At 37.1% G+C, this 21,123-nt stretch overlaps 1 protein-coding gene across 2 annotated transcripts; it reads left to right on the forward strand.

The window, feature by feature from the left end:
* The first annotated feature begins 227 nt into the window (after positions 1-227).
* On the forward strand, positions 228-20,897 carry LOC136691864 (annexin A5-like). 2 transcript variants are annotated; one of them, XM_066664751.1, is made up of 12 exons: positions 228-270; positions 540-581; positions 4,894-4,978; positions 5,349-5,443; positions 8,430-8,543; positions 11,466-11,543; positions 15,258-15,308; positions 16,680-16,773; positions 17,414-17,509; positions 17,647-17,705; positions 18,924-19,046; positions 19,828-20,897. In XM_066664751.1, the coding sequence occupies exons 2-12, from the start codon at positions 579-581 to the stop codon at positions 19,888-19,890; spliced, it is 861 nt and encodes a 286-aa protein (XP_066520848.1). In that variant the 5' UTR covers positions 228-270; positions 540-578; the 3' UTR covers positions 19,891-20,897. The 2 variants fall into 2 exon arrangements, with proteins under 2 accessions (XP_066520848.1, XP_066520849.1); XM_066664752.1 differs by lacking the exon at positions 11,466-11,543.
* Positions 20,898-21,123: the final 226 nt, after the last annotated feature.

A 21,123-nucleotide genomic window follows, 5' to 3' on the forward strand; every position in this document is an offset into this window, starting at 1 on the left:
TTTTTATTCACAATTAGTTTAGTGTCCCAACTTTTTTGGAATCCAGTTTGTAGAAAAAACATCTTCACATTGTAAATGACTCGTCAAGTCAATAATTCCATACATTTAAAATGTTTTTTTTCTAGGAAAAACTACATTACCCATGATGTGAGTAGGGTGCGGCTCTAGTTAACAAGTGCTGTTAAAGGTGTATCCCTCCTCTGCTGCCCTCATTCTTACTTTTTTCCTCATTCCTCCTCTAACAGCCTTCTCTAGTTGCTAAGCTTTGTGGTAAGTCTCTTTTAAACACTATATGTTTAGTTCAGTAACTTTATCTCTCATCTCTGCCGGAGACCTTACCCGGGAATAAAACTGTGGGCTGCTTATATAAATTTGTTCATAACCTACAAAACAGAACTGAATTTCAGTGAGTAAGCACTGAAGCAGATTTTATGTTATTTTAATGCCTGTCTTGAAGGGAGAGATGGTTTCTACTTTGTGCACATGAGAAAAATATGTTTTTAAAAGTAACTAAAAGGTTATGTGTAATTTATTTACAGTTTAAACTTCACTGAAGAGTGCAGTAGTGTAAAGTTACAATGGTAAGTGTTTTATTTATGAGTCTCTTGAAAATTCTGGTGGTTAAATATCCATCATAGTTTACATTTGTGTGCCCTCTGGACCACCTCTACACGGTAATGGTTTGACAGTTCATATACAACATTATATAAAAAAATATAAGAAACATTTACTCAGAGTGTAATATTATTTCTAAAGTCTTCGCAAACACAGCTAGTTTTACATAATGCAACTTGTTTCCCTCTATCACAGAAAAGGTGGGATTATGATTCTAGACTAAGGGGTATTAAAGAGGTCTTATCATTAATTATAATCATTGCTCTGGTCAGTGCTAATGTGATATTCAGCCATGCTGAATAAATGCTGATAAAAGTTGACTGGACAGATGCTTGAGATGTTTCAGAGTAGAAGTTTAGTCCTGGGCGGAGGGGCGGTTTCTTTCTGCTTCCCCTAAATATGAGCCAATATAAATGTATTATTATTATTTTTTTTTCATTTTTTCTCCCTTTGCCAGAGTGTGCATATGACTCATGGCTGTGGGTGGTGTTCCTCAAAGGATGGGTTTCTCTCTCTCTCTCTCTCTCTCTCTAATGTTTAAAATGAGAAAGCAAAGAGGCAGTTGGAGCATAGTCACCTGTCTAAAACCTGATTAGTTTGTTTGTTTAGTTTCATTTGGATCGTATCCTTGCATTTTGATTAATACAGATGTAGGGAGAGGTCAGTGTGAAGAGAATAAGGAAGAGTAAAAGGTGGTGTGTTTTTGAGTATACTAAAACAAACCAGAAGTGGTTTTAAATTAATTGGGACAAAATCATAGCCTAACATTTAAATACATTTATTTTTCAGTCTTCTCCTTGGTTTTGTTACAACCTCAGCAGTGTTATGTTGGGTGTGTTCTGTTCTGCACTTACTTTAAATTTCTTACATCACTTTACATATTTCTTATAGACTGAATTTGCAACTCGTGGTTTTAAACTTCTTTACGCCATCGTGTTTTGCTGTCACTGATAACCACAACAAATATCCAGCTGTGACTAGATAATACTGCAGCCAGGACATCCATTAGTCTCAGACAATACACAGAGCTTTGCATAATATCAAGTCCTCCAAAACACTTATAGCACTAATAAACATTTTACTCATTAGCATATATTTAGCAGAATATTTCAGCATTTCAAAATATCATGAACTCATAAATGGTACAACTTTATTATTATTTGCTCAAAATGTGTACAACAAGATGTTAGTTATCAACACAAGGGTGTGCCATGCAGAATTCTGGTCTCATTACTGCTGCTGCTGCTGCTGATAATAATAATAGTAATCAATAAAGAAAATAAATCACCACAGTTAATCCCCTTATTGATATTTTACATTTAACATATCTGTGGTACTGAACACACAAACAAACACCAGTGATCAATTCTTCAAAAACAATAGGGGCAGTGAACACACACACACACACACCAACTGGAGCAGCCCATCGAGCAGTTTGGGGGTTATATGTCTTGCTCAAGCGTCTCAAGCTAGCTTCTCTAACTTTAAGGGCACGGCTGTCCCCCAGTTCCCCATTTACACTGCATGTCTCCACTGATAAAAAAAATTGCATTAATAATAAATACCAATACAGAGAAGATTTAAACCTTTAAATCTGTAACACATGTTGTTGTTAAAAATGCATCTCTCTCTTTGTCCCTCTCTGTCTCTATCTATCTATACACTTTATTTATTTATTTTTACACATTATCATTGGACACTGATGATTCCAGTTTAACTGCAGAAACCAGTCGGTTTTGCTTAAGGCTGTTAGTTCTTACTATGTCTTGCCATACCTATGATTTAAGGAGACAGCCATTGGGACCCAATACTGACCAACCCATTCAAACACAATACTTGGAGCGCATAGAGACGTAAAGCCTGATTTTGTTTACTGCAGCCAACATTAGCTTGTATTATTTTGGGTTGTTGCGTATTCCTTAGGAGACAATATGTGAAAATCCAAAGGCATTAAATACTTGGATTAGTTTAAGCCGAGTACTACAAGTGGTTGTGGTGATGTGTTTGTGAGACAGAGAATGTGTTTAATGAGTATCTGCTAATAAAAAAGAAATATGAATGCCCTGGTTGTCATTGTAGGCTAATCCAAGCCGGTGGGAAAATGAGTGTTTGTGTCTGTGTTTGAATGTACTAATTGGGTCTATCTAATACTGGAACTGCTGTGAATTGTTTTGGAAATTGCTTTCACTTTTTGAACAAATAAAGCAGTTTGGGTATAAAACCATATCAGATTACAAGATATTAGCACCCATGGAGATGTTATGCATTACAGCTAAAACTGTGGTGTGGTCTATACTACCTTTTTTCCAGTTTCAGAGAATATAAATACCCTACACTAATTTAATTGTGCTTTCTTTTTATTTGCATATGGAATGTTCTAATCCCAAATTATAATTTTGCAGAATTTTCTTGCCCATCGTTAGGAAGCTGGTGCTCTTTACTTTGGCTTGGAAGTGTGTATAAGATTGCTTTTTATATTGATAATGTGGGTGGCACCATGGTTTAGTGGTTAACATGTTAACGTTGGGTTCAAGTTCTATCTGGGTATAGTTTCCATGTTCTCCGTGTTCTTCCTCCAGGGTCTTTGTTTTTTTCCTACAGTCCAAAAACATGAAGGTTAGGTGAACTGGCTTCTCTAATAAGTGTGTATGTAAATTAATGTCTGTATGTGTGTGAGTGAAAGTGTGCATGCTCAGATATGGATTGGCACGCTACCCTGGGTGAATCCTGAGTGTTTGTTTCGTAGATTGACAAAGGTTCTTTGGTTCATGGCCAAAGCATGATTGGCATGCAGTTCCATTGTCCTGGTCTGTTTGACATGGATAAGATGTTTACCACACCTGAGGAGGTTTTCTTTATCTTTTATGCTATATTTTCTCTTTCACCCACTTGTCTCGTGACTTGGGCCTCACCCCTGATGTAAATCTCACTAACATTTTCATCAAGTCAGGTAGGAAGAATGATGCAACATTGACTACCAGTTACAACCAGTTCTTAAAAGCATTAGTTCTTAAAGGAACAGGCAGTTAAAAGTAAGCAGTGTATGTTTCCATATTCACAACGACTTGGAAAATGTGTGGTATTTGTAATAACTTAAGGCTTTGAATAAATTAGTGAGGTTATGGCTGCATTCTGGGTTAAACACTAATTTGCCACATGCGGTTTCAACATTTTTAGTTAGTGCTAGTGGAGTTGTGCTAATACCTGTTTAAAAGGACTATGTTTATAACTATATGATGCTGGAATTAATCAGTTAAGCAGTGCTTTACTGATGTGATTAGGTTTTGTTATCAAATTTTCAAATATCAAATAGACATCAGAAGCTAGCAATTTGGGGTCAGAGCTTTCCAGCAGTCTGTGTAGCTTTATTGTTCATTCGAAGCTCATATTTCATTTAACATTGGTTCTCATCACATTTAATTTAGGTTTCAATGTATTTTACATTGAAACATTGTAGTGAACTCCTTAAATTTACTAGCCCATCTTGTATTGCTATAATAAACATAAGCTGCCATCTGACCAATTTGTGTAGAGACATAGAACGTCATTAAATATTTCACAAGCACAAATAAAAAAGGGGGTTTTTATTTATTATTTTGTTTCCCTCATTATCAACTATTGTGTTTGAATTCCGTTTGTAAATTTTAGAATGTAAGACCTGACTCCACCTGTTAGCAATTTGTTGAGGTGGTTGTAGCATAAAGCCACATTTTTCTATGGGTTATGTTAACTATATTTTTGACCATTTATTTCATAAGCAATAAACTTGTGACAAGTTTGTGCTTTATAAACTTGCATGCTTTGTTGAGATCCTCCTTTATTTTCCCCTCTCCTTCAAGCCAGAATATGACAAGAATTCTACTCCACACTGTTACTTGTTAGAAGCAATTTTATTTTACAGTATGTGAAACAGACTATTTTTAGTTCATTATTTAATTGATTTTTGAATATCTGAAGAAAAAATCCACCTTCAACACTGGTACATTTTTTTAAAATTCATTTATTTTGTTATTTATTTATGTATTTATTCCCCCCATTCTCTTCTTATAACATTTTTTTCACAAATGGTTAAAGCTGTGATATTAATGGTAATATCACCTGAGATTTCATTATATTATAAGCAGTATATTATTCAGGTCTGATTATTAGAAATCAGCACATTATGAAGATTGTGTTAAAGCAAGGAAATCCCTAAGACTGAACATTACCAGAAACTTTTTGGATTAATGGATACAATTTTGGATACAAAATTAAACTCCTTTGTTTTTTTCTACCAAGGCTGGAAGAGGAACTGTGAAGGCCTATACTGCATTCAACGCCAACAGTGATGCTGAGACTCTTTTCAAGGCCATGAAAGGACTGGGTTAGTTAGAATGTTTTTTTTAATTTTGGGGAGGTTTAATGACTTTTCTACTCTGTTGCTCTCAACCAATCAAAACACAAATTAATAATCAGGTCAGGGGAGCTTAGTCATAAATGAATTAAATGACATTGTTCAATGTTTGTATTATTCTTTAACGCTGCTGTTTAAACTGGATGAAAAAGAATGAGATTGTCTTCTGGATTATATGAAATTTCCCTGATTGCATGCTGTGGACATATGCATGTTCTATAGAATTTACATACAGTTTGCCAAGCATGGATATTCAACATAGCACTTGCTTGTTCTTTTGTGTCACATCAATAAAATGAGTGCAAAAGTTGTTTAACTTCAATTTGTATTGTCTGTACAGGTACGGATGAGGCAACCATTCTGAAGCTGCTGATCTCACGCAGCAATGCTCAGCGCCAGCAGATCAAGGCAGCCTACAAGACCCTGCACGGCAAGGTAACATCAGGGCGGCATTAGGCATTGGGGGTGGCAGGCATGGACACCATATTGGGGACCTCTCCCTGAGCTGGAGCCTCTTAACATCAGTGGCTGCAGTGTAGCATAATAAGGAGGAAAATAAACATCAAAATCTGTTGGCAAAATTAGCAATTTCATCATAGAATCTAATGGAAAACTTATGCATACACACATCATATACAAGCTTCAGTTGATTCATTCATTTATTGAATGACACCACTTACTTAATTCAGGGTCATGGTGGGTCCGGAGCTTACCCGGAGTCACCGGGCGCAAGGCGGGAACACAACCCGGAGGGGGCGACAGTACTTCACAGGGTGACACACACTCACACATTTTTGAGTTGCCAATCCACCTACCAATATGTGTTTTTGGACTGTGGGAGGAAACCTGAGCACCCGGAGGAAACCCACACAGACAAAGGGGAGAACACACCAAAGTTCTCACAGACAGTCACCTTGAGTGGGACTTGAACCCACAACCTCCAGGTCCCTGCTTACTGGGTAAATAACTTGCACTCAGGTTTCAGATTTTTGAAGGAAAATGTTTTATCGTGACTGTCTGCATTAATTATATCTCTGGTTTGGCTTAAAGCTTAACAAAATAGATTTGTCTGAAAGTGTGAATGATCAGTGAGAAATGTTTCCACACTGCGCGGAAGCCAAGCCCAAATCCCAAATATTTTCCGTAGGGCACAGTCATCATAAAATAACAGTTTGTGATCACAAGTAATATGATGTATGTAGAACATAATTTTTAGTGAGCTATGAGGTCCAAGTTCCCTGTCAAATTAGCATCTAGTTATGATCTGCATTTTTAGTTTTATTACCTGTAACGTGCTCTATGTAGGGAGTATGGTGCTATAGTGTGATGTGGATAAATGAGTCAGGGGTCCATGCTTGCATTTAATTTATTTTAACATCTAAATGAGAATGAAAAGTGTTGACAGAAACAATACAACAATTTGGGTATTACAGTTTGAGATGTCTGTTCGAGTAATGAGTAGGTGCCTAATATGGCAGCTACTCTACACTGTGACATCAGCTGCAACCTGTGGATATGAAAAAATATCAATCATATTAGCTAAGGTTGTAAATGTTGCAATTTCTGTGAAAGAAATAGATAGGTGAAGTCTGCTTCATGTTGTACTCTTTTTTGTTTTTTTTGTTTCGTTTTATTGCTGTATACTTTCAATGTTTGTTCGCTCCCAACATGCTGGTCCACACTGTTTACATCAGCCTATGACTTTGATATAGGGTATGTATATATATATATACACATACACAGGGGGTCCATTAATAACCTTAATAACATGGGAATGGTTTGTGATATTAACTTCCTGTTTGTGGCACATTAGTAAATGGGAGAGGGGGAAGATGGGTGGTGACCATGGTGGCCATTTTGAAGTCAGCCATTTTGGATCCAACTTTTTTCAATGGGAAGATGGTCATGTGACACATCAAACTTATTGGGAATTTCACAAGAAAAACAATGGTGCTAGGTTTTAACGTAACTTTATTCTTTTATTAGTTGTTTACAAGTTTCTGACCACCTATAAAATGTTTTCAAAGTGCTGCCCATTGTGTTGGATTGTCAATGCAACCCTCTTCTCCCACTCTTCACACACTGATAGCAACACCGCAGAAGAAATGCTAGCACATGCTTCCAGTATCCATAGTTTCAGGAGCTGCACATCTCGTATCTTCACAGCATAGATAATTGCCTTCATTCATTCATTCATTATCTGTATCCGCTTATCCAGTTCAGGGTCGCGGTGGGTTCAGAGCCTACCTGGAATCATTGAGCGCAAAGTGGGAATACACCCTGGAGGGGGCGCCAGTCCTTCACAGGGCAAACAATTGCCTTCAGATGACCCCAAAGATTAAAGTCTAAAGGGGTCAGATTGGGAAACCTTGGGGGCCATTCAACTGGCCCACGACGACCAATCTATGTTCCAGGAAACTGTTCATCTAAGCATGCTCGGACCTGACACCCATTATGTGGTGGTGCACCATCTTGCTGGAAAAACTCAGGGAACGTGCCAGCTTCAGTGCATAAAGAAGGAAACACATCATCATGTAGCAAAACCAATAGTGGTGGTTTTGTTTGTAAACTAAGGGTCTTGTTCCAATTTTTGTTTTGCCCATTCTGCAAATTCAGTGCACGGATCTGGGTCATCCTCATTGAGATGCTGCAGCAGCTAGAGTTTGTAAGGGTGCCATTTGTGAGTGGCTAATATCTGCTGAAGGAATGTTCGACTGATGCCACTCTCCAGTGACATGTGGCGAGTGCTACGCTGCGGGCTCTTGCTGAATGAAGCTAGGACAGCCACTGATGTTTCTTCATTAGTGACAGTTTTGATGCATCCACATTTTGGCAAATCCAACACTGAACCAGTTTTCACGAAACTTTTCAAGTAGTTTGCTAACTGTAGCATGGGAGATGGGTGGTCTCCCAGGGTGTCCTGCATTGAAATCTGCTGCAATGACCCGGTTACTGCGTTCACCAGACATCAACACAATTTCTATCTGCTCCTCACGTGTTAATTTCTGCGACATGTCAATGGCTGTAAACAAAGAGAAACTTGTAAATAACTCATGAAAGAATAAAGTTACATTAAAACCAAGCACACCATTGTTTTTCTTGTGACATGACCCTTTTCCCATTGAAAAAACAAAAGTTGGATCCAAAATGGCCGACTTCAAAAATGGCCACCATGGTTACCATCCATCTTGAAAAGTTTCCCCCCTTCCACATACTTATGTGCCACAAACAGGAAGTTAATATCACCAACCATTCCCATTTTATTAAGGTGTATCCATATAAATGGCTCACCCTGTATATTCTTAATTCCATTATTCTTCTGCACTAACACAATGGGTCTGAATCAGTTAATTGTATGGATGATAGCAACTTCCATCATACTAATTTCCTAATACCTCTCTTGTTTTCTCTCTCTCCCTAGGACTTGGTGAGTGATCTGAAATCTGAGCTTGGAGGCAAGTTTGAGACTCTGATTGTGGCACTAATGGAAACACCTGTAATGTTTGATGTGACATCATTGAGGCATGCCATTAAGGTATGCACGCACACACTAATGCTGTTAAATTAATTAATTAATTAATTCATTCATTCATTATCTGTAACTGCTTATCAAGTTCAGGGTCGAGGTGGGTCCAGAGCCTACCTGGAGTCATTGGGCGTAAGGCGGGAATACACCCTAGAGGGGGCGCCAGTCCTTCACAGGGCAACACAGACACGTACACACACACACGCATTCTCTCACACACTCACACCTACGGACACAGAAACCGGAGCAGCCGGAGGAAACCCACACGGACATATATATATATAAGTGGAATATATATATATATATATATATATATATATATATATATATATATATATATATATATATATAAGTGGAACCTCTACTAATGAACACCTATACTAACGAACTTTCCAAGATACGAACCGGGCATTTGAATATTTTTTGCCTCCACCAACGAACCATAAGAAATGAACCCGAGCCTCCGCCGAGCCGGCAGCTGGAAATGGCCACTGACTCTAATGGGCGAGTCTCCCAGCATGCTCAGACATCGAAATTCGTGCCGTATCTACGCTTCGTCTCCACACATTCACCTTCACGTCTACTCTCCATTTTTCCACCCACCCCCACCTCCTGTCATACAGCCAGTGCCAGTGTTACTCCTTCAGCCAGTCGTCACGTCTCCAAGGTAGTGATATGTAACCACTTAAAACTTGTTTTATTTCTTTTTTATTACTTTGTAGTATGACACGATGAATATGTATTAATACCTAAATATGAAATTTGACTTTCTGAGAGTTTTATTTTAAATACCCAAACTTTAGCTCGTCTCAGAGACATCCCCTCCACACCAAGCAAGACTGGAATTTGAAGATAAGCTTTTTAGAAAGAACTGGCCCCAAATTGGTGCCTGGCTCTCTGTGTCAGAGAGTCATAAAGCTGACACTATAGGTCCTTTCAAGGAAAGTTTATGACCGGGTCTTGGCGGATCATGGAACTCTTCTCAAAAGCAGGATGCAGAGAGACACTCCTGAGGATCAGTTTAACCTTAATTAAACCATAATTCCCACTGGTTTAAAACAATTTGAAGTTACATATGTGAACAATTGTTTGAAATTAATTCCATTTGGACAATCAAAATGGGTGAAATTAATTTACATGTGTTTAAAGTAATTTTTGTTTATAAGAATTTATGTAGAACCAAGGTAAAGACATACTCTTAATGATATTACTTTGTGTTAACATATAATCTTTTATATTGCAAAAGTATGATTCAAAATCTTGGAGATTCACTCAAAGGAGATGGCCTTCAAGCCTTTGTCTTGTCCAGGGTCATAAATTCTATGTGATGCCACTACCAAAGTACAGGAAACTCTGGTAAAAGCCAGTCACACACCACACTTAGGCTAACTCTTTTAACACTCCTCCGAGACACACACTTCGAGAATTTTGGAGAGGAAGATATTTTTCTGAAGAATGTCTCTCTCCTGCTTTCAGCAGACAATGCTTATCAGATAGGGTAGTCAGAGAGCTCTCCTGCTCTGCAGACGTCTCTGCAGGCGCAGGCTCTCTCATGGCTCTCTTCAACAGTCTTGGGCTCCTTGTGGTCCAGAAAGAACAGATTTTTCTTTTTTAATTTTTATCCAGATATAAACTACAGATTAAGAAACACTATAGTTATTGCAGAAAAAATTCAATGCCACATCCAGAGCATTGGAGGAGACTAGCCGTCTGACATGGTCTCATGTTTCTCATGGCTGATGGGTTGGTACTGAAAGTTTGCTGGGATTAACAATAGCCTTTCTTAGAACTTAGGGTAATAAATATCATAGAGAAATTCTCTCATATATTAATCTCCCTGTTCCCTCATATATCGCTGTAATCCATTTCATTATATGGATAATCAATATTCATTATTCTATTTTACAATTAATAAACCAGTTATGTGATAAAACCAATCCTTGGTTATTTGTTTGTGTGTGCACCTTTCTTGTATGGAATTATAACTTCTAGTTCAGATTCAATTTCAGAGTCAAGAACCCACGGCGGGTCAATGAGCATAATTCATTAATAATAGTTAATTCTAGCTAATTCTGCTGTATAATATGTGAAGATGGTTTTCTTGTCTAAGCTGAAAATTAGGTAAAGACACTACATATTATTTAAATGCTCCCAAACATGGAGCTTAGCAAAATGAATTAAATAATTAATTATTAATAAAATAATAATTAATTATCATTGACTTATCATTGAGTTATGTAGTGCTTATGCCACTGCAACGTGTGCATAACTATTTCCGCTAAAACTGTTACCACTGTATTTCTTCTTTATTTTTAGTAATGCTACATGTATTTTATTTACTAATTTAAGGGTTTTGTAAACATATATCAGTGCAAAAAGGGTGACTTTTGGGGTGGGCTGGAACGCATTAATTGCTTTCCCATTATTTTAAATGGGGAAAATTGACTCGAGAAACGAACTTTTCCACTTACGAACCGGGTCACGGAATGGATCAAGTTCGTAGGTAGAGGTTCCACTGTGTGTGTGTGTGTGTATGCATGTAAATAATTACAATCATCCAGGTCCATTTTCTCAATACCATTCATTATATTTGCTGCCAAAGCAGTTGCCATTTCCTTCCAAGCTTGTTGAGCAGCCCAGTTCTTTTATTGATAATTTGAGAAGAAGCAGTAGGTGGCTTGACATGTCTCAGAAGTAGTATGTGCTAGCATTAGTCTTCCCAGATTAATGACAGTGTTTGAAGTTGAGGGAGGTTTAGCAAACAATACAACAGATGACCACTAAATTTGAGGTGGGAGGGGTTAATGGGTTTAAAAGCCTGTTAATAGCAATAGACTTGGTATTTGTATAAATGACAAAGTAGTGACACCAGAATTTTAGAAAAAGATTTAAATCAACCTAACACTTTTTTGTTTGTTTTGTTTTCTTTAGGGAGCAGGCACTGATGAGAAGGTTTTGATTGAAATCCTGGCATCTCGAACTCAAGCTGAGATTCGAGAGATTATCAAGGTCTATAAGCAGGGTAAATGTTTGTTTGTTGCCTGTGTATTGGTGCAGAAATGATGCTAAAAGTCTTTTGTATAATTGCTTTGAGGATAATGATGATAAAGGAAGTGATTGAAGGTGTGTGTGTGTGTGTGTGTGTGTGTCCAAATGGAGCAGTGGATATGACCTGAACACAAATGCAGCCGATATACTGGTGAGCACTGTAAACTGCAAAAAAAAAGGTCAACTAAACAAATATCTGGTCATGGGTGGTTCTGTGGTCAGAAACTAATCAGTGATGAATGGAGTAGAATGGCATATCTGTCCATGACAGCTTTAAATAAAAGGGGAGAACCAGAAGGGGACACAGGCAAAAGGGGAGCATCCTGAAACACAGGCATCCCTCCGTTCCACCGTCAACAAACATGAGTGATCGCGTGAAGCGGCGGGACGACAGCACCAGCGTCTCAGTTTACTATAATTCCCTGTGTCCATGGACCCCCCAGATCTGCTGCCTTTATCTATGGGGTAGCATTAACTACGAAAAGATAAACTAAACAATGAGTTTTAGCTTAGATTTGAAGATTTCGATTGTGTCTGAGTCCCGAACATTTTCTGGAAGATCATTCCAGAGTTGGGGGGCTTTATAAAAAAAGCTCTTCCCCCAGTTGAAGCCTTCTGAATTCTGGGAACTATTAAAAATCCAGTATTCTGTGATCTGAGTAAACATGGAGGCTCATAATAGGAAATAGTATCTTGAAGGGTATTCAGGAGCAAGCCCATGTAGAGCTTTATATGTTAGTAACAGAATTTTGTAATCGATGCAGAATTTTACAGGCAGCCAATGAAGTGATGATAAAACTGGACTGATATGTTCAAATTTTCTAGTTTTAGTGAGGACCCTGGCTGCAGCATTTTGAACTAGAGGTTTTCTTAAATTTCTACTGGTGCATCCTGACAGTAGTGCGTTACAGTAGTCAAGCTTTGAAGTAATAAAGGCATGTACTAATGTTTCTGCATCCTGCAGGGATAAAGCATTTCTAATCTTAGTGATGTTGCGAAGATGTAAAAAAGCTGTGCTAGTGATACTGCCTATGTGTTGATCAAATGATAAATCCGGGTCAAATATGACACCAAGATTTTTTGCTGCTGAACCAGGTTTAACTGGAAAGTCATCGAGATTTAAAATTAAATCTGATCATTTATTACTTGCCACCTTTGGACCCAAAAGCAGGACCTCTGTTTTGTTACTGTTTAGAAGGAGGAAGTTACGCAACATCCAGCCTTTCACGTCTTTTACACAGTCCTCTATATTATTTAATCTGTGTTTATCATCGGGCTCGGCTGAAATATACAATTGCGGTCACATCGGGTGGCATCCAGGTCAGATTTAATACTGTGGCTTGAGTTTGTTGTCTAAAATTCTCAATTTTATTATTAAAAAAGTCCATAAAATCTTTACTGGTGAGAGTTGCTGGAATTAGTTGTTCAGAACCTGCTTGATTTTTTGTAGTTCTGGAAAACTACAAAGTTTAGGTAATGATCGGAGATTGCTGAGGATTGCAGTAAGATATTAATTTTGTCTATGTTAAGACCTAGTGTTAAGACTAAGTCTAAAGTGTGACTGCAGTAGTGTGTAGGCCCTGTTACATTTTGAGTAATACCAATAGAGTCTAAGATTGAGGTAAATGCCTTTTTAGTGGGTCACTTTTCTTCTCAAAATGGATATTGAAATCTCCTAAAATTATAATTTTGTGATTGCACACAGCTAGGTTTGCAGCAAAATCACCGAATTCTTTCAGAAATTCTGAGTAAGGCCCTGGTGGTCTGTAAATGTTACATGTGTCCTTTTTTGTGACCAGATTTGTAATAATGGTAGAGAGAACCTCAAAAGAAGTGAAAGTGTCACATTGTTTAAGACTAATTTCTAGGGTATTTTGGTAAATTACACATACACCACCTCCTTTGCCTGATAATCTTGGGCTACGTACATAATTATAGTCTAGGGGGGTGGCTTCATTTAGTGCTGAATATTCATTTGGTCTAACCCACATTTCTGTGAGACAGAAAACGCTGAATTTATGATCACTTATGATAACATTTACGATGACTGCTTTTGAGTTTAGTGATCTTATGTTGAGTAACCCTAATTTTAGTTCTGGGCCAGTTTAATCACCTCTCTAATATTACCCTTAGTTACCTCAGACTGCCGCAGATGAATATCATTGGCCCCTACATGAATGACTATTCTCGAATATCTCCTATTAGCTAACAGTCTAAGGTTGCCACTAATGTCCGGTGCTCTGGCTCCCGATAAACAGCTGTTACTGCTGGCACCCCTAAAGGAGTAGCTAATTGCACGTGTCGAACAATAGAGTCTCCTATAACCACTGTTAATCTCTTGATAATAATAAGCTCTGGATGTGCACTTCTAGCCGGTCCACTTTATCCACCAGAGAGCTAACTAGCTGACACTTAGCACAAACACAACCACTATCATTATCGCTAGAGGTGGAAAAGAAGGTTAAACTAAAAATGCCACACTCTGAGCAGGCAAAACAGCCAGTAGTAGAAATGGTATTGCAGGTACTTACCGCTTTCAGTTGATTTTAGGAACTTACACCAGAAATGTTACTGCAGGAGCCGGTGGCAGTTTTAGTGCCTCTGTAATAAATAATCCTGCGGAGACAATCTATGAAATAGGTCTATGGATGGTTAGTAAGTGGTAAAAACAGAAATAAGTACAGAAATAACAGTAGAAACATGTATATAAATAATAAACAATTAAAAACAGAAGTATTCTGTTTACAAACCTCTCAACAAGTTGTCTCCTTTTCAAAAATGTATTTCTTAGTTAGGAATTCTGCTTTTTGGTTTGCAAACTCATGTCTTTATTTTCACACCATATAGAAGTTGTTTATGTAAAAGAGGGAGACAAACTCCATATTAATACCCTTCATATCAGAATTTTTCAGATTGCATGACAAGAGTGAGTTAGAGTGCTATGACCCTTTCTGTTTTTAATAAAACTGAACAGGACTGAGCCTAAGGAACTGCAATAAAGTCACTACGAAAAATGAAAAGAACAGTAGATCAAAACATCTATGTCATTCAACATTAGAAATGTACTGAAACAGCAAGTTATATTCAGCTCATAAATGTTGTGATATGACACAGTTTACAACTTCATCATGAGCTAACACTTAAAACAACAAAAAAATCCAGCTAATCCTCTTCACAAACTCTCGTCCCTAGCTTTAAAAAAAAAAAGAAATAAAAAAAGAGAACATATTATTCACTGTTTATGTCAGAAAATAAACAAGACAAATCTTGTGGATAATAAAGGAAATGGCAACTCATCCCTAATATACAAAATAAACAAGAGAATAAAGACGGCGAATAATACAGGGTGAACTTTAAGACTCATGAACCCACTAGTAATGAGAAGCAAAGCAACATTTAACACTGATTTAATGGTTTGTTGTGTGTTTTTTAAATTAAATACAGCTAGTAAACCAACAGCATTTCTTTTAACAGAAGTCTAAAATACATGAAGACCAGAAAAAGCAGAAGCAACAGAGAAAAGAGCACCAAAGCAGAGTTAATCAGCAGCTTAAACCATAGAGTCCATAACACAGGATCTTCTGTACAATTGACGATTAACATGAAGCAGTTACAGAAAATCAATGAAAGAAGAGTGTTAAGATTGTATTTGTAATATCATTGTTTTTGTTTTAGGCCAGCAGGCAGCAGGGTGTTCAAGAGGCCACCATCCAGAGTGATGCTCAGGTTGGCTATGTTTGTTCATGTATGAAATGTGATTTATATTGGTGGTTGAAGTTGAATGTAAAGAACTTTTAGACACATACACATGTGTGAGATGTTTGGGAGATAGTTGGAAACTGCACTGCCCTTCACGTGTCAAAGAAGGGTTTGTCTCACTGCGGGGGTATTCCAGAGTGTGGGCTATGCAAGGAACTCGATTGTGTTAACTCAGAGTTCACCACATCATGGAATTTTACATTTCAGATTTGAGTGTCCGTTACTATGACACCTTGTTCTAAAGCGAACCTGTTTTCTGTTTTACACTGTCCTGGGGTTAACCATGGTTTACTCTAACCAGAGCTGAATCATGACCAATCAAGGATCCAGTGGACACTGAACCTTAAATTATTCACCCCAATGTCAGGAATGTGTGATTTTTTTATTTATTTATTTTTTTTGAAGCCCAGTTAAGACAAGAATGGACACCAAAACCTCCACATAATTTCAACTTGCAGGGCTCCCAAAGGTCAACTCTGTAGGTTTCTGTGATCATCCAGCACAAAGGTTTCCTCATTGTCCTGTGACACTTATAATTTAGTTTCTTGAAAGGTGTTCAGACCCACAAAGATAGGTTTGTTTCACCATTAGGATGTTCAGTTACTGCAACTGTGGCATCAGTCACTGTGGGGATAACAATGGAGGGACAGCACTGAGTACTAAGGGACACCATTAGAGACACTAAGACACTAATTTGGTGCAAAAGGTCAAAATACTATTTTCTACTATTTTCTTATATTCCTTTTTTTTACTGCAATATGCATCTGATCCCACTTGAACTGCCCCTAGAGTAAGAAACCCCTATGAAGAACAGCATATGTAAAATTAAGAAAGATATTTTAAAGGCATATTAAACTTTATTTTGGGCCATTCTGTCAAATGGTGAATTGAAAGACTTTTTTCAAAGTCCATTTGTGGAAGTGCCACTCTCTACACTCTTTTCCAGTCAAATCTGTGGTGAATCTGTACTCCACTGAGCAGTTTTAAAAAAAGTTAACTGTGAATGTGTTTCTGTTAGCATCAACTGACTAAATCTTGTATTAACAAGATTAACAAGATATTAGTCTGCTTTTCTGGAAAAATGGATATGCCATTCCAGGATTAGTCAAATGGAAGTTTAGTGTTCAGTAAAAAGTTTTAAAGTAGCTTTGTGTAATATCCCACTCTGCTTTCACATACAAGGGTAACATGGCAGAAAATGTAACTTGCCTAGTTCAAACATATAAAACTAATATATATGGTTAATTAAGAGGCTTTTCTTACATACAGTACATAATGGAACCCTATGCAGCTGTTATAATATTATTTATTTATTTATTTATTTATTATGTTTGGTAGGCTCTCTTTAATGCAGGAGAAAAAAAGTTCGGAACTGATGAGGATCAGTTCATTACTATCTTGGGGAACCGCAGTCCTGAACACCTTAGGAGAGGTAAGTTACTTAATCATATGTATTTATTCCTAAAGATATGATGTAAATTAATTAGCACAGTATGTCTTATACATAATGATATCACATAACATTACAAGCACACACAAAATATACCACACTTAAATGTTCAGAGACTGAAATACAGACTGTACACAAGCACCACACATCTGCAAAAAGCACTTATTTTAGTAGATGTGATCTGCATTTTTAATTTTAACATCCAATAGAAGGGAAGCTTAATTGCACATCTAATGCTTTTTCGAAGCAAAGGTAAATTTTTAAAGAGAAAAATACATTCTATAAAATGAATGAATTTCTGTGGCACTCTTTATTACAATTAATTTAATCACAAGTCTATATTCCATGAGTCCAGATTTGTTTTATTTTCTGCATGTTTTGTACTGTGTGAATATCCTGAACCATCAAAGCTCAGAATTTGTTTGTTGAGCAAGCTCCTAATTGTAAAAGTATTCTGAAGTTTTGAGAAAGAAAAGGCAACTTCATTCCATACTCAGAAGTACTACCTGTCCTCCAGAAAGTGTATAGGGCTTGAGGCTGCCAAAAAACTGTTTACATTCATTTCTAAATTTTAGTAAAGGTAAGGCCCCTATTGTTCACAGGTTGTGTTCCATTTTTGCAGTGTTTGATGCCTATAAGAAGCTCTCTGGATTTGAGATAGAGCAAAGCATTGAGAGAGAAACCTCTGGAGGCCTCCAACATGTCCTGCTGGCTGTGGGTAAGAAATGCACAAACATTTTCTCTCAAACGTTAAATCCTTTAAGACATGAAGATTAGTTCAACTGTGTTGAATATGGTGTCCAAAAGTAATGTTGTCTCTTTCTTTCTCTCATTCTCTTTCCTTTTCTCTCACAGTGAAATGTGCCAGGAGTGTTCCTGCCTATTTTGCCGAGTGTCTGTACAAATCCTTGAAAGTAAGAGTTTCAGAAATGCTGATGAATGGTCTGTGGTGCTAAAAGTACATTGGATTGACAGCAGGTTGGATGTGTTATTCAGTGTGCTACATTGGTCATTATTCAGTTCAGGTTTTTTTCACCCCCAAGATTTTATAATCAGACTGAACACAGTGGTAAGAATTTCAGTTCTTTTATATAGCTATATTGGTAAGTAAGTCAATTTTATAGCACATTTAAAATCAAAGTGCTTTACAAAATTAAATATTAATTTAGTGCTCATTATTAACATATGCTTGTAATATATACTACATATTATAAATAAAATTTCACTAGCGATGTCAAAGCTAGTAGAGTAGTGAAAGAACAACATATCTCTGGGTGGGACAAAAAATGTACTATAATTCAGGGTTTTTCAAACCTTAGGTCGCAAGTTTTAAAAAAATGTTGCTGATTTTGAAATTCAACAGGCACATAAAGCCATAATAGACATTTACACAAGCTCCCCCTTGTGCAAGCTTTGCGTTATACTGCAACCCAGACTGTGTAGTTAACCCAGCTGATGCTGTTTAAATCTTTATGGGTAAATCCCATTTCTTATCTTACTCCAGCTCTTGTTTTCAAGTGTCGTCCTTGACAGAGTTACACAGCACAGCAGTTAAAATCTTCTAAGAAACAGCACAGCCTTTCAAGAGAGTTGACGTAGCTATGTACCAGTCTGCAGCGATATCAGAGGAGATCTGCTGGAAATGAACTGGAACTAGAAATTGACTAGATACCTACCGAGACATCAGCATACTTACTAGTGATGTTTTATGATTTTTATGAAGAAAAGGGTAATAATACACTAAAGCAAATAAGATAATATGGTTATTATAGTTTTTTAAAAAAGAAAATAATTTTTTTTAGTTTATTTTCCAACAAGAACTGAGACCCCTTACCTCTAAACAAAATGTAGAAAATGGGATTCACCCTCATTCTAAATATTTTTAAAAGCAACACATACGATTGTGGAGATATGAACCAGTGGACAAAATGTGGGTATAGGAAAGTTTGAAATATCCTGATCCAAGCCCAGCATACCTAGAAATGCCCAACCATGTATGTGTATGTGGTCAAATTCACATCTACATATTAACAAGGAATTGAGGCACATGTCATGCAAATTATTAGATTATATGTTGATGTGTTATTGCAATAGATTTATTTGCACAGTGTAAAGCCCTACTCTTTTCTCAGGGAGCAGGGACTGATGATGCAACCCTGATAAGGATCATGGTTTCCCGCAGTGAGATTGACCTGCTGGATATACGTGCAGCATTCAGGAAGTCATTTGCAACTTCTCTGCACAAAATAATTCAGGTACCCATTCTTAACATATACCACATTTAAGATCAAGCACACTTCATGTGATCATGCATATTTACACATGCTGAGACAACATGTGTAATATTATACAAAACCCCATTTTCAAGAAAGTTGGGATAATGTGCAAAATGTAAATAAATCCTAGTGCAATGATATGGACCCTACTGTGTGTGTTTGTGCGTGTGTGTGTGTGTGTGTGTGTGTGTGTGTGTGTGTTTTCTCTTGTGGCCAATAACATGTTACCAAAAAAAAATGTTGGAACAGGGCAATAAATTACAGATAAATTTGTGTCATGCTACAAAAAAAAAAAGAAATCATAGGCAACAGGTCCGTGACATGATTGGGATTAAAAACATTATCTCAGAGAGGATGTGTCTTTTAGAAGTAAAGATATGGGAGGTTAATCACTCTGTGAAAGACTGCACCAGCAAATAATGAAAGTATTTAAGAATTTTTCTCACCATAAATATAGCAAAGAACCTGAGGATTTGGAGAATCCAGAGAAATCTCTACAAGGAAGGGACAAGGATGAAACCAATATTCAGGCTCTCAGGTGGCACTGTATTTAAAAACAGACCTCTTGTTTTGTAAATTTGTGTCAATTTCATTTAAATATAGAGGTTAATGGTTTGCACATCCTTGTATTCTGTTTGTACAAGTAGCTGTAGATGTTCATTACTCCACGTAATGTAGGGGGCATATTAGTTTGAGATTTTGAGTGCTCTCATGCTCCACATATATAATCTCTTGCTTTCTTTCTCTCTCTCTCTTTCAGAATGACACCTCTGGTGACTATTGTAAGGCCCTGCTCCTGTTGTGTGGTGGTGATGATGCTTAACTTCAATCATCTCCCAGATCTCTACTACACAATCTTGCATTGCTGAGCATTTTGGGTTACGACCAAATCTTTAATTGGATAATAAACTTGTTATTGTTGTTTTAATATTAATTACAAAGGATATTAAATTATAAATATTTATTCTTTGTACATGCCACTAATTGCAATATACAACAAATAGCATTGTTTTAATAATTAACTTAGATGAAGGCTATTTTGATCATGGGAGTTTTATATGCTTGTACTTGTGTAAGTCTGTAGTTTGTGAACTGTGACTGGTTATAAAAGAAGAATTCAAGATTTAAGTAGCTATATCTAATAGACAAACTGCTACATAATTGAGAGCTCAGATAAGATGATAATAATTTATGTAATTTCCTGTACTGCTTTAATGCCATAAAATTAATAATAAATTCTGATGGGTCACTAATTTATTGTGTTATTGAAGATAAAAATGTTTCTTTGGACCGTTCTCAAAGTATTTAAAGTTTACCAATGAGAAAATAACAAAAAGGTCCAAAATACACCCTCCCTCTTCGGGGGAGGCGTGTCCGTTACGAAAGAGTCGCACACACCAGTCGAGTGAAGTTCAAAGCAAATCAAAGTATTTATTTAACAATACTGGATCCAGGAGAACTAACACATTGAGAACAGTGTAATACCCCTCCCAAGTGAAGCTCTGACCTCACATGATCTGACTCCAACAGTTATACCCCAGATGACGTATAGCCTGGTGGTGAGGCGTTTCTGGCTGATTAGCGTATATTAATATGCATAATTTCACGTGTTAGTACTCAGCTCTTCACGTGCAATATTCAGGTGCCTGTTGTGACCCTGAAGACATTCTTTATCTGGCCAGGCTGACAATGGGCCTCTCTTCCCAGTCCTCTTTTCCCAAGAAACTAAAATTTAGGGAGTCAGAAATATACACTTCAAGGCCACAAATAGCTACAGATCAGCGCCTCCGTGACCAACACTATGATGTCAGTGTGTTACAATCCTGGAGTGCACATCTGTTCAAGGTTAGACGTTAAGAATTAAAAATGTGTAAATATCAAGTTATCATGCCATATAGTGAAGTTAGCTTATAATATGTCATTAGGAGTAATTATCATATGAGTTATTAGTGCAGAATCAAGCAAAAATGTTTAACTACATGTGTAAGTAATACATAATGTAAATGCTGGTTAGTCATTCATATAAATGCATATAGGGTACAGGATTTCACACAAT

The sequence above is a fragment of the Hoplias malabaricus genome, chromosome 3, assembly GCF_029633855.1.
Source record: "Hoplias malabaricus isolate fHopMal1 chromosome 3, fHopMal1.hap1, whole genome shotgun sequence".
In the NCBI taxonomy this organism is placed as follows: domain Eukaryota; kingdom Metazoa; phylum Chordata; class Actinopteri; order Characiformes; family Erythrinidae; genus Hoplias; species Hoplias malabaricus.

Excerpts from the sequence above, each read along its gene's own strand:
- LOC136691864 (XM_066664751.1), top strand. Across the intron at positions 4,979-5,348 it reads CAAGGCCATGAAAGGACTGG|GTACGGATGAGGCAACCATT; the intron begins GTTAGTTAGAAT and ends TTGTCTGTACAG. Across the intron at positions 17,706-18,923 it reads GTCTGTACAAATCCTTGAAA|GGAGCAGGGACTGATGATGC; the intron begins GTAAGAGTTTCA and ends CTCTTTTCTCAG.